The sequence below is a fragment of the Phyllopteryx taeniolatus genome, chromosome 19 (genome assembly GCF_024500385.1).
Source record: "Phyllopteryx taeniolatus isolate TA_2022b chromosome 19, UOR_Ptae_1.2, whole genome shotgun sequence".
Classification (NCBI taxonomy): Eukaryota; Metazoa; Chordata; class Actinopteri; order Syngnathiformes; family Syngnathidae; genus Phyllopteryx; species Phyllopteryx taeniolatus.
This window is the reverse complement of record NC_084520.1, coordinates 17,627,475-17,639,886: the sequence shown is the minus strand read 5'-3', so window position 1 is coordinate 17,639,886 and position 12,412 is coordinate 17,627,475. Positions and strand designations below refer to the sequence as shown.

At 47.4% G+C, this 12,412-nt stretch overlaps 1 protein-coding gene and 1 long non-coding RNA gene across 8 annotated transcripts in view; one reads left to right on the top strand and one right to left on the bottom strand.

Moving 5' to 3' along the window:
* LOC133469744 (calcium-activated potassium channel subunit alpha-1-like) overlaps positions 1 to 3,509 on the top strand; it is a 48,465-nt gene extending 44,956 nt beyond the window's left edge. For 3 of the 4 annotated variants that reach the window (XM_061757215.1, XM_061757217.1, XM_061757219.1), the window contains 3 exons: positions 71 to 189; positions 265 to 468; positions 1,710 to 3,509. In XM_061757215.1, the coding sequence (XP_061613199.1) occupies positions 71 to 189; positions 265 to 468; positions 1,710 to 1,731 (345 nt within the window). In that variant the 3' untranslated portion in view covers positions 1,732 to 3,509. Of the gene's footprint in view, positions 1 to 70; positions 190 to 264; positions 469 to 1,709 lie in introns of those variants that run through there. The other variant, XM_061757218.1, reaches the window with a different exon arrangement.
* The window catches only part of LOC133469751 (uncharacterized), a 152,327-nt gene that overhangs the window by 21,484 nt on the left and 118,431 nt on the right, over positions 1 to 12,412 (bottom strand). For 2 of the 4 annotated variants that reach the window (XR_009785774.1, XR_009785776.1), the window contains 2 exons: positions 6,912 to 6,990; positions 6,463 to 6,826 (listed from right to left, as the gene is read on the bottom strand). The exons of the other annotated variants lie outside the window; for them this stretch is intronic. This is a non-coding gene — a long non-coding RNA (uncharacterized LOC133469751). The remainder of the gene's footprint in view (positions 1 to 6,462; positions 6,827 to 6,911; positions 6,991 to 12,412) is intronic. 4 annotated transcript variants of the gene reach the window in all.

Sequence of the window (12,412 nt, the reverse complement as noted above, 5' to 3'; positions counted from 1 at the left end):
TGCGAGCTGCACTTTGCTGTGATAAAAATGCAACATAGCGCGCTAGTGTTGCCTTGTTATTGTTTTGTAGGACGGCGGTTGCTACGGCGACCTGTTCTGTAAAGTCCTGAAAACATACAACATGCTCTGCTTCGGCATCTATCGGCTACGTGACGCGCATCTAAACATGCAAAATCAATGCACCAAACGGTGAGTCTTCTGTCTTTAATTTTCCAAAAGTGTAACACAGTTTATTTCCATCTGCGTCTTCCGTGTCCTCCGTAGATACGTCATCACCAATCCGCCCTACGCCTTTGAGCTGGTGCCCTCCGACCTCATCTTCTGCCTCATGCAGTTCGACCACAACGCCGGCCAGTCGCGGACCAGCCTCTCGCACTCCTCCAGCAAGAAGAGCTCATCGGCGCACTCCATCGCCACCATCAACCGAGGCAACCGAAACAAGAGCAGGGACCCCCGGGACAAGTTAAAGTACGTAAAGGCAGTTCCAAAGCACATCGAGTCACACCTCAAATTAACGGTCCCGACGAAGGCTTTTCAAGATCACTCATTAGTTTGTTGATGTACTCTCACAGGACGACGTAATGACCCAAAAAACGGTTTTGTTTTTTTTCATTTCCTTTTAAAGCTCACCCGTCATCAGTTCAAAATGTCGTCATAACAAACCATGTGGAGTCGCAGGCTTTTCCAGATCACTCATTAGGTTGTCGATGTACTCTCATACAAAATTCATTCATTCATTACAAATTCTGCCTGGCTAATCAAAGATATGAGCACAACTGTGTGTTTTCTAATTTACTAAATAAAAGTAGGGCTGTGAATTTCAAAATACGAGCCAGTAAATTAAAAAAAGGTGCGGATTATACACGAGAAATTCCGGTAAGTGTTGAGAGAGGCCTTAAATGTGGCTGTATTGCATGCTAACACTTCTGTGCGTCACTATAGCATGTGTGTTGTGTGTTCATGAATTAGCTCTCATTCAATTAGCATACTTTCTGTTTTCCCTAAAGCGCTTCAAGAAAAAAGAGCGGCCCAAGGTATGCTTATTAGCTACATGCATCATGCATCTCATTTCGTTCTTCTGCTGGTTATCATCCGCATGTTATACTAGCACGGTGTACAACACGCAGACTCGACCTTTTAATCCGTCTTCTGTTGGTGCTGCTGTTGTGGTTAGCGATAGAGTTCAACTGGGCATTGTCAAATACACAGAAGGCCAAAGAGGGGAAAAAAAACGTATTACTTTTGGTGCCTTTGTGAAGCAGCAGCTATGTTGACGTGTGTTGAGGAGTTTCACTTACACAAAAATGTTTTGCCACCATCTTGTGGCATACATAGGCATTTACGACACAGAAATAACCTTCGCCATGCAGCGTACGATCGCATTAGGGGAACTCATTTGCAACATGCAACAAGACTCCACAATTCCATTTTTCTTGGCAGCAGAGTTCAAATGGGTTCCATTCAGTTGATGGTGGTATTGGAACGGTACCAGTCACTCTCATATGATGACGTAATGACCAAAACCCCTTTGGTTTTGCGTTTCACAGTTCACCAGTAATCTTTTCAAAAGCTCGTCATATAAAACCAAATGAATCGTCTCGACGAAGGCTTTCCAGATAACTCGTTTTTGGTTGATGGACTCTCTTATGATGACGTCATGGCCGAAAAACCTGTTGCGTTTCAATCAGTCGCCTGTTGATGTGTTCCAGAAAAGACGTGGTTTACAGATGAGCAGCGGGGGGGCCACGCACACCAAGCCTGTCAATACGCACGCCGCCGCTTCCAACCACCACGCTGCTCCAAGGCGCCCATCCGAGAAGCACAAGACGAACGCTGACGCCGGCGACTTCGGGACTCCTCCGAGACGATGAGGAAACAAACACACGGAGACAATCAACTATCAACTGCTGTTGCATTCTGGGAAATTAAGTCACAAGACGATTGTGTCTGCACCAAATCAAAGTTGCCTTGCCAGCTCTCGGCGTTTCCGTGGCGGCGACCGACTTCGCCGTTCGGCGCTTTGTTCAAAACATTCGTGATGGGTGTGATGTCCACCCACACAAAGCCCCCTCACACCGCGTACAAAAGCCGGCATTCTCCCCCCCATGTTCTGTATGCGCCGACATGGAATGGTGTGAATTCGATTTAGGAATGATGAGTTTCAAAGCCGTGACGCCCACCTGACTCTGAGGCATTTGGCTGCAAGCCTTACGTTGTCTTCTACTGGATCAGAAATATTCGGGGTAATCCCCTCTGACAAATGTTTTCTTCCAAATATGATAGAGCTGTTTTACAACCAAATATCGCATGAAGTGGGCCTCTAAGTCCTCCTTTGGCTTGAAGCACTGCCTGACACAAGCCCCGCCCCTCTCTCGTTTCGACACAACGAAAAAAAAAAAACAGCTCTATCATAATCCTCCACCCGCTTTTTACATCCCATCCTTAGGACTCGTTACGCTAACGGGTGCCAGGCGGTGCTTCAGCTGACGGAGGACCTCCACAGGGGCCCACCGCTGCGCAAAGAGGCTTCTAGAATGTTCTTCTCCCATTGTTGCAGCTCAGAATGTATTTGCGGAAAATTCTTAAAAAAAAAAACACTAGGAGACCCCTATGGAAATCTCTGAAGCTTCAAGTGTGTTCGACCTCCTGTTTTGTGTCCGTACTTCTTAACTTGTGACTACGACAACCCAGTGAACAGTACATTGAACCCCCGTTTACCGCGGGGGATACGTTCCACATCCACCAAATACACGACATAGAGAGACCACGTTTTACCCCTTCCGTTTGCATTTACACTTAACACAAATTCAAAAGTATTCCTTAGTGCCTGTTCCCACTTTCTCGCTGTCAAGAAATGGGATAACATCACTTTGAGGAAATGAAAAGAAGACTCATTCAGATAGTGCTTCGAGCTGGTTGTCGCTCCTAGTTGAAGTTTACACATTCAGTAAGAGAATTAAACACGAAAATATTCAACCAAAGTGTAGATTATATTTTTAATTATCTTAATTCAATTTCTTATTTGAGGTTCATACAAGATGTACGATTAAAATGAAGAGAAATAAAAAAATTTGTTATGCAGTGTAAAATACGTCTTCAACAATTTATGACAGTGTCTTAAGAATGAGAATGTGAAATAACATGACATGACAATTAATAGCAATAACTGCTACTCTACACGCGCGGAGCAGCAACACATACAAAAATACTGACAGCCAGTTATTTTTCCCTGCTCTGTGGGAACCGGAGCTTTTGGGGGGGGACCTTCTCTGCCTTGCCACTCGACTAAAGGCACACAACAATAGATTTGGACTTTCGTGTCTAGTGTAAAAACCCAAAACAAGCGATTTCTTAAAAATGAGTGATAAAGCAAAGGGCAGGAACGACGAATCGCGATACGCACGGGTTCACTGTACACTTGACTCTCAAGCACAAACACGCGAGTACATACATTGTACTTTTTTTTTTTTTTTGTATTTTCAATTAAATAAACACCTACCTGCTGTCTGCTCATGCATTTTATAGTTAGGGGTGGGAATCCTCCAGGGCGTGGGCCATAGACGGTCTGCCAGAGTGTTTGAGCTGGCCTGCCATGCAATTATGAAAAAAAACGTATAGAATTTATCATAAGACCACAAGTTAATGTCTTTAGCTTTTTTGTTATCTATGTCGACATTGCAATACGTAACTGCCTCAGTTTTAATCACTTTGCATGTATTCTTCTGCGTTTCTGTTTTGCGGCAAGCCTTCTTACGCCATACAGGCAACAAAAAGCTTTTTTGTTTTGATTTATCCAGAATATAATTTAAAAAACAAAAACTCCAAATTCAGAGATGCAGGACTGGAGTGGAACATTTGATGACAGATGTGTCATCAAATGCTTTCATTTTTAGGATCAGGTATTTTGCCAAATTTCTATTTTCGAATCAAGGGTGCTGAGAAGAAGTCGAGGTAGCACTATACTGTATGTACAGTACCTTCATTTCCCATTGGTGGCAGCGGTGCCACCAGACACAAGGGCGGCCACCCTGACAGCTACCCCTCACGTGTTTCGACAATGATCTGTAAAATATTTTCAGGTCAAAGTTCAATCAGCACCTCCGTCTACGATTTCATTTCGTGGCAACCGTACAAAATTTCGGACCACCGCACTGAAGAATTCCCGGCTCCACCCGTTTCCCCGACACCGACAACATACCGGCGCCATCCCGTTGAACGCACTGGGGAACCCGAGCGGTTTCCATGACTGACGACGGCCGTGCGAGTGCATCCTTGCCAGCCGGGATGGACGGTGATCCTTTGGCAAAACAAGGAGAGGGGGGAGTCATTACGGCAGCTTGTCAAATCAATGTTGAGAGCGTCCCGGCTGATTAAGGCGTCGCCCTCCGCCAGCTGACACGAGTGTCAATAGCGGCTGGCCCGTGGCGGCCGGCGCACTCCCATGATTGGAGCGAAATGCCCATCAGTCAGCCAGCTGAGCCGGACTAATGATTCCCTCCGCTGCCTATTAGAGCGACATGACAGTTTAATCCTGTGGCTGCACAAAAGTGACCTTGGTGCCGGCCACTGAAGCTGAGGTGAATTGACAAGAGCGGATAAATCTTTACCTTGGGCTATTAAGCGAATTACAAAAAGTGGACCAGCCAAAGGAATGCCCCACCAAAAAAAAAAAAGTCCATCTATTCAGTCAGTCATTCCCGCCAAGAAACATTTTGAAAGGGTAAAAATGCTTTTCACAATTTGAATGTCGTCATCATTTTGTTTAAAAGAAAGAAATTCCTCTTTAGTAGTTTGGCCAGGAAACTTACCCGGGACCACCTACCCAATCCTGAGAACAAGCAAAGGGCTCTAGAAAAAGTGCAATTCTCTTTAGATTACATAGCGGAGAGGGGCTATTGCTACCGGTGGCGTTCAAAGGGTTCTTGGTGAACATCTATCTGCGGGCTACGAGAACACGGTCTCCACGTTTGGGAAGAGGCCATGTGTTTACACAGATGTTCGGAGCTCTTAAGCGCACCGGCGCGCCATCTTTAGCGCCGGGGGCACGTCATGCATTTTGCACGAGTTTACCCTTTGATACGCAAATGGAGGAGGAGGAGGGCTCGCGCGCGGCGTGTAATGACAGCGTGAATGATTCAAAAGCAACGGGCCTTCCATCATTTGTTTCAACATCCCAATTAGTTATGCGCTGGTGACCACTTTCAAGGTATACTGCGCTTTTCAAGTCACTGTCGCGTTAGCTAACATACACAGGTTCTCCTGGATTTTGGGGGAAATTAAAAAAAATGATCTTTTTGGAATATTTAGCAGCGGAACCCCAAACAAAACAACTTTTTGTCATTGATTGAAGTTCAAGTTAGCGATAGTCAATCACTTTGGGTTAGGGTAGCACCCTGGAAGTATCCTGATGGCATTTTTGTACAACCGGAAACGATGTTATGAACTTGAATTAATTGCATGTATTTGTAATTGTATTAATGTTTTTCAGAATCCAATGAAAATTGGAGCACTTTTATCCATAAAACAACCAAATGTTTCTCAGCAAAATGAAATGTATTTGGATGTACAGTACATGCTTTTCATTGGACCGCTGGATGAATCCTATCACAGTGTCACTGTCCAATGAAATGCACCAAAATCTCCAAATTTTGTGTTTAGATTTTGTTTTATTTGACCCAAAATGCTAACAATTTCCCCCACTTATGTGTGGGTCTGGAATGCGCTAATCGGGGCTTCACCGTAAATGAACCATTTCGTTTCCTTGTTGGCCTCTATGCAGAGTACAAAGTCTCCCGCATCCTGCGCTGTTCAACGTGATTTACACTCTGCGGCGCATTATTAACACTTGATTCATGTCGCCGTCTGCGGCACACTGGAGGTTAATAGAAATGCCAGCGTGCTGCGGTGATTTACTTTAGTCAAATGTCCGCGGCCAAGGTTCCCCGGGATTCATGCATTATGCACAAAGACGCTGACGTGACCTTCAGCTGTCGCCGCGTCGTTCGCGTGTGCACGCGCGAGTCGGGCCGGACCCTGCCGAGGCCGCACACGTACGTTCAACCGGCAAGCCGGCGGCGCTGTTAAAGGACTCGGGTCCCGCAACGTGAGAGCTATAGAAGTCGGATTCGACGTCGCCGTATTTAAAGGGACGGGAGGTGAGCTAGTTAAGTCAAACGCAAACTACATGTCAGACGTATGCTGAGTCAGCACTCAGGCCTGCTGTTTCAATGTAAACAAAATACAAGAGGAACTAAAAGGCTTCAGAGTACCTTTTGTTAGCATGTCTATGGTGTTTATCATTATGTGTTAGCATTAAGCTAGCAGGCATTCATAAGGCAAGGTTCTATGGTTTGATTAAATACACGTGCAGTGATTCTCTGTTTTATGTTTAGTTTGACGGTCACCTTCAACCGGAAGTGGTATTCAACAGCTTGAAGCCTCTTTTTGGAAGAATTGCTGTACCTGCCAAACGGATGTGAAGTTCCATCCGTTTTCTAGCGCTTATCCGAGGTCGGGTCGCGGGGGCAGCAGCTTTAGCAGGGACGCCCAGACTTCCCTCTCCCCAGCCACTTCATCCCACTCTTCCGGGGGATCCCGAAGCGTTCCCGGGTCAGCCGAAAGACGAAGTCTCTCCGGCGTGTCCCGGGTCGTCCCCGGGGTCTCCTCCCGTTTGTACGTGCCCGGAACACCTCACCGGGGAGGCGTCCGGGCCCTAGAGCCAGCTTCTGTAGCCAGGGGTCGGATCGCCAAGGTCCCCGCCCAGTTCGCACTGCACGGCCCCTCCCGCAGGTGGTGAGCCCACGGGAAGGGGATGTGAAGTTCACTGCTGCAAAAAAAGTGCCGTGTGTATCAAAATAAGCAGTGAGACAGCTCATATCATGAAAAACTCTCAAGTCGGGGTACCACTGTACTTTCACTGTGACGTAACAACGTGAACTAATGGTGGCTGGATGTTGTGAAGAGTGCTGCTGCCATCTAGTGGCGGAGGGTCTGACGCACAAGTCCAAGTTTTGTTTATAACACAAAGCAAAAGAAAAAATTCAACAACAACAACAAATTCATAGAGGTACTGTCTGTACATTAATGCTATCCGAGGTGGTGAAGCAAAATGCTAATCTGTGGCGCTAACAAGCTTAGTCTGCTAAGCTAATAAGCTTGTACGGTACCTGCCGCCTCATCGAGTACTAAAAGCAACGCTATAATGTATTTCCAACGACTGCAAACCAGTCCAAATGGTCCTTTTTTTAATGACATATTTGCGCAGCTTCCAGCGGGTGACGCCGATGCGACTTGACGCGTACCAAACCCGCGATGTCCCAGAGCCATCTGCGCCTGTCAGCTCGGCCTACATCAGCGGCGCCCGTCGTCTCCACGCACGCCGCCGTGACACACGTCACAAACTTTTACGTGTCTGCTCTTTTTCGGCACAGCGCCGCGCTTGATCGGGGCGGACGGCCGGATACGTGGACAAAAATGAAACGGTCGTGTTAGCCAACGAAGCTAACGAGGCCGCGAGTCGGAGGGCGGAACGTGAGCGCTCAGTGGACACGTAATTAGGTACAGCTGAAAAGGAGCCCAAGGAGATGAGCACGGTGGGAAATGTTGTAAAATTGCCGTGTTTGACAAGTGGCACTAAAATGCAAACTCAAACGATGACAAGCAATATTATATAAACAAATACAATAAATAAAATAGATACAACAATTGAATAGTAATAATAATAATAAATCATGACGAAGCCAACATCAGCAATATTGTGGGCTGCGTTTGGACATCTGAGGCGATTGCACTTGAGCTCAGGCGACGTGAACTTTGAACCCCCTCTGATCAGCACTTTCGGCAAGCCGATCCGTCACGGTGCTCCTACTGTCACCACGACGACGAGGAAGAGGACGACGTGGCGGTGGTGGGTGCGAGTCAGCGGCTAAGAGGCGCCGCTCGCAGCCAATCGCGTCCGCCTGCACACGTCGCACGTTCCAGCGAGGACCCGACGGGCCCACGTCAACAAGTCATCGTGACGGCGGACGATAAAATGAGGGAAACAATTTTGATTTGTTCCACTTCATTTTTGATAGGACGTTGTTTTTTTTGTTTTTTTTTGTTATAACCCACAAATATTATTCATTTTCCATGCAACCATATAGTAGTGTGTTCTTGGTCACGTTTGACCCAGGCCATTAACATCCTCGTAATTATCAAGCACAGATTTTTTTCAAAATGTCTGACATTAATAAATGGGTGGATGTTTCGGAGAACCCCGAAAACCCCGAAAACGCTTTTTGCCGATTTATACCCACTTAGTCAAGATTTTCTTGGGTTGAAAAAAAACTAAAAAATTCAATGTAATTCTAATGGCCTGCAACGAACAGCTGTTGATTGCTATTGGCTGGCCAGCCCCGTCCCCTAACCCCCACTGTAAACACTTTGTGCTTCGCGATCATTCAATGAGCATTGCAGTTCTCCTTCTTGTGTGTACATTTTGGTCACCAGGGGGCAGTATAGTACATATATATGTAGCTACGCAAAGAAGACAATCACAGCTTCTTAGTAAGCTGCAGTAATCGTAGCCATTCTTCTCAGAGGATAAAGAAGATATGCCTGTGAGTATTGTTGTATGCTCTGTCGCCATATTTTGCTGCCGCTTGTTACCAAAACAATGATACTGGTTTATTTAGTCTTTCTATGGAGTTTTGCATTGTGTGTTAGCATTAAGCCAGAATTTTTTAGTTTATAATTAAAAAAAATAATTAAAAAATCTTAACGAAATTGAAAAAAAAAAATATCTGCAGGTGCCAAACCGCAAGTGTGCGGGGGTCTACTGTATATACAAGTACGTTTTTGTCAACATTTCAGTTTAGGTTAGCTAGCGTTAGCCACTCGTCTTTCTACCACCCGGAAGTACCTCGGCGCCAATTGTTTACAAACATGAATCTATAAATGTGAACCGCCAGCGGACGCCGTCACAAGGCAGCGGCGTGCGTGGCAATGGGAAGCAGAGACGAGGACAGAGACACCGGTGCCGTATTAGTGGCCGGCATAATCAAATGCGCGCGCGTGATGCTAAGCTAACTTGACATCACCTTGGATGGCGTCTCCGCCACACTTCCCTCTCTCAGTCACCAGCAGGCCCGTTCTGTCAGGGCGGCGGCGGCGGGGCCGGGGGCGACCCGGCCCGCGGACACCCCGAGTCAACGTGCGTTTGGCCACCTCGCCGGGGAAGTGTGCTCATTTTTCCCGATAGGCGCGCTACTGGAGGTGATCTGAACACTGGAGTGCGAGGAGCCGTCGCCTCGCGTTAGCGTCCGAACGTGACGCTCGACACGGACAGCTTGTTAGATCCTCTTTTTCTACCAATCCGCTATAAGCGGAACATCACGTGACCAACCCCGGAAAACAGGTGAACTGACTTCCTGTGTATGCTGCGAGAATCAGCGTAACTATGGATGGATGACGTGATGCTTTGAAGCCCAACTAGTTCAAATTTTGAGCGGGAACTCTCGCCGCCGGACACCCGAACCGGAAAGAACTACTTTTAGTTCAATATTACCGTATACTAAATTCACCTGGCACAGGGACTGAGGAAAAAAATAACATTTTAGACTGCATTTGTTTTTTTCCTAGAAAATACGCTGAATGACTTTTTGTTCAATATTAACTAAATTCTACTGATGTTTTACCGGCCGAGTTCACCTTAAATACCGAACACACGCGGCCAGCACGGACGTTAAAAGTGGGGGGAAAAAAAAAAAGTACGTGCGGAGAAGCATGTGGAAATGTCCTGACAGGCGGGGGGTTTCGGTAACACTGACGCAACGTAATGAGGGAGCCGGAGGTGAAGCCATGCCGGCGCGTCGCGGCGCATTTGGCCGCGGTGATTGAGGCGCGCCGGTCAGATGAGGCAGCGGCCTGAGTGATTTGACACTCGTCTCGCAGTGACACGCGCTAACGCTTATCGGTACTGATGGGCCCCGCTCCGCCCCGGCCGCCGCACTTATTTTTAATCCTTTGTTCTTTTTTATTCCTGCCTTCATCCCCCCTTCTCTGGTCTTCCTCGTCTCCGTGCCACTTCGAATCACAGTTCGGGAGACGGAGGCCCTCAGGTAGTCGCTTATTGAGCATGAGACGACGGGACGAGATGAAAGTAATAACTGGGAGCCGGCAGCCGGGTGAGCTTGTGACATCTGAAAACAAATGTTGGTCGCACAATACGCCTTTGACACTTCTTGGCTCGCATTAACGGTTGACATTTCTACTTTTGAATGACTTGTTTGACTGTTGGGACCGTTGCCGTAAGTGCAGCGGTGGCCGTGGGCCCCCCTTTTTTTCACTCGTGCGGCGGCGTATCTGAAGCTCGTAAAAAGTGGCAGTTTCTGGTATGTGCAATATGTGCGGCCGCACAGGACGGCAACACAAATTCTACGTTTAGTTTTTTGTTAATAGTTTTCTCCTGGCATCAAGACACGTACTCGCGGTTGTTTATATGGGGAATTTGCAAGGGGTCTTCAAGGATTAGGGTGGGGGGGCGGGGGGCACGCCATTCAAGCTTGGACTGCCACTGCTCGAAAGTGGAATTTTCTGCTTGCAAAATTGACCAAGCTGTTGGGGCACTCCTGTATTATTATCACATCATCTGCATGGCACTGCCTGGGCTCGGGCCCGACACCGCTAATCATAATTGGACATGATGCACAGCTCACAGCGCATTTCGCGCTCGGCCGCGTGACAGACTCGCAGCCGAGCGACGACGATGAAGACGAGGCGGTGAAGAAGCGCACTCACGGCAGCGACGATAACGGTCGGGCGCGTCGGTCGTCAAGACGGAGGGCTGTCACTTTTGGTTGCTGACTGCACCCTCGCCGGCTTATTTTAGTGTGCAACAACATCGACGCTACCGCGATAAATCAATTCAATAGAAAGTCCGACTCAATTCAAATGAGAGAAAAACCTGAAAGTAGGTTAGCACAGCTGCTATGTGAGAAGAATCCAACAGGTGGCGGAAGACCCCTTCCCTCTTGACAGCGAACAATTCAACCTCATTTGTGTATTTAAGCTGCTTCAATGAGAAAATAAACAATGGCGTGTTGTTCAGTGAAAAAACGTTGAAGTGAACATTAACGCGGTGGACCGCTCTCAACAATGCCAACCCTTTGGCGCCTGCTCACTTCAAGAAGCGCTTTCATTTTCTTGGGTACACTCTTTTAAAAGGACGCTCCCCGCCCTGACTCATTTCCTCTCGGCCTCACAGATCACAGGCCCGGCCCGACCACCAACGCCCGACGCGACCGAGACCCTCGTAATACGGCCGCTCGTCCGGAATTCGCCTTGCCACATTATTAACGCTGCCGCCCACGGGCGAGGCCGGGCAGCTCCCTCCTGGAAACACACTGTGGGAATCCCTTTGGCCTTTTTAGTCTTCTGTCAATGTTTTCCCTTTAACCGTCGCGCATACGTTGAGTGGCCACATCATTAGGTACACCTGCACAATCTAACAGCGGCTAGCTAGCACAGTCCATTTCGGAGAAAATAGGATGCTTTAGAAAATTCCTCCCCGGGAGCAACATGAAGTTTGGCAGGCCCATCAAGCATAAGTTAACCCACCAAAATGTCTCGAGAAGCCAGGCCCCAAAAGACACGGGACGGCTGCCATTTCCATGGGTCCTTAAAAAAAAATGAAATATGTGCCAAAGCCAGTTTCTCTCAGCAACATGAAATTTGGTAGCCGTGTCGGGCGTGAGTAGACCCACAAAAAGACTCAAAATCAAGACGCAGGAAGTCAGCCATTTTGGTTTGGAACAACCATGCTGAGGACATTTTGGATCTTTTCCATGGGTCCTTGGAAAGAAATAAAAAGAATTATGCCCCAATGCTAGTTTCACTTAACAACATGAAATTTGGTAGGCATGTCAAGCTCGAGTAGACCCACAAAAAAGTCTCAAGAAGCCATGCCTGAAAAGAAACAGAAAGTCTGCCATTTTGGTGTCAGTTGTAATGATGGCAACACATTTCGCACAGAGAATGAGACACATTTTTAAACATTATATATATTTTTTTCAAATGCTCATGACCTAACCCTTCACCAGATTCTTTCGCAGAAAAAAAAGGTCATTTTTGCTTAATCGAGTGATTAAAAAGTTGAAAGACTTAACGTCCCCTCAGGCAGGCTTGAGCAACGCGTGCTAACGCGATAGCCACGATTCAACAATCAGCCATCTGTAACATCGGCGCGGCGATGTCACGTAAACGCAGATAAACGTGAAACAATGCCGCCTTTGTCCGTCTTGTGTTCACAACATGTGATTAGCGGAGGGAGGGCAAGGCTGGGGGGGGCGGGGGGGGGCGGCGTAGCAGTCGCCTTAGCCACGAGCCCCCAAAACTCCACAAATCATCGTCCTGATCAAAGCTGCGAGAATAG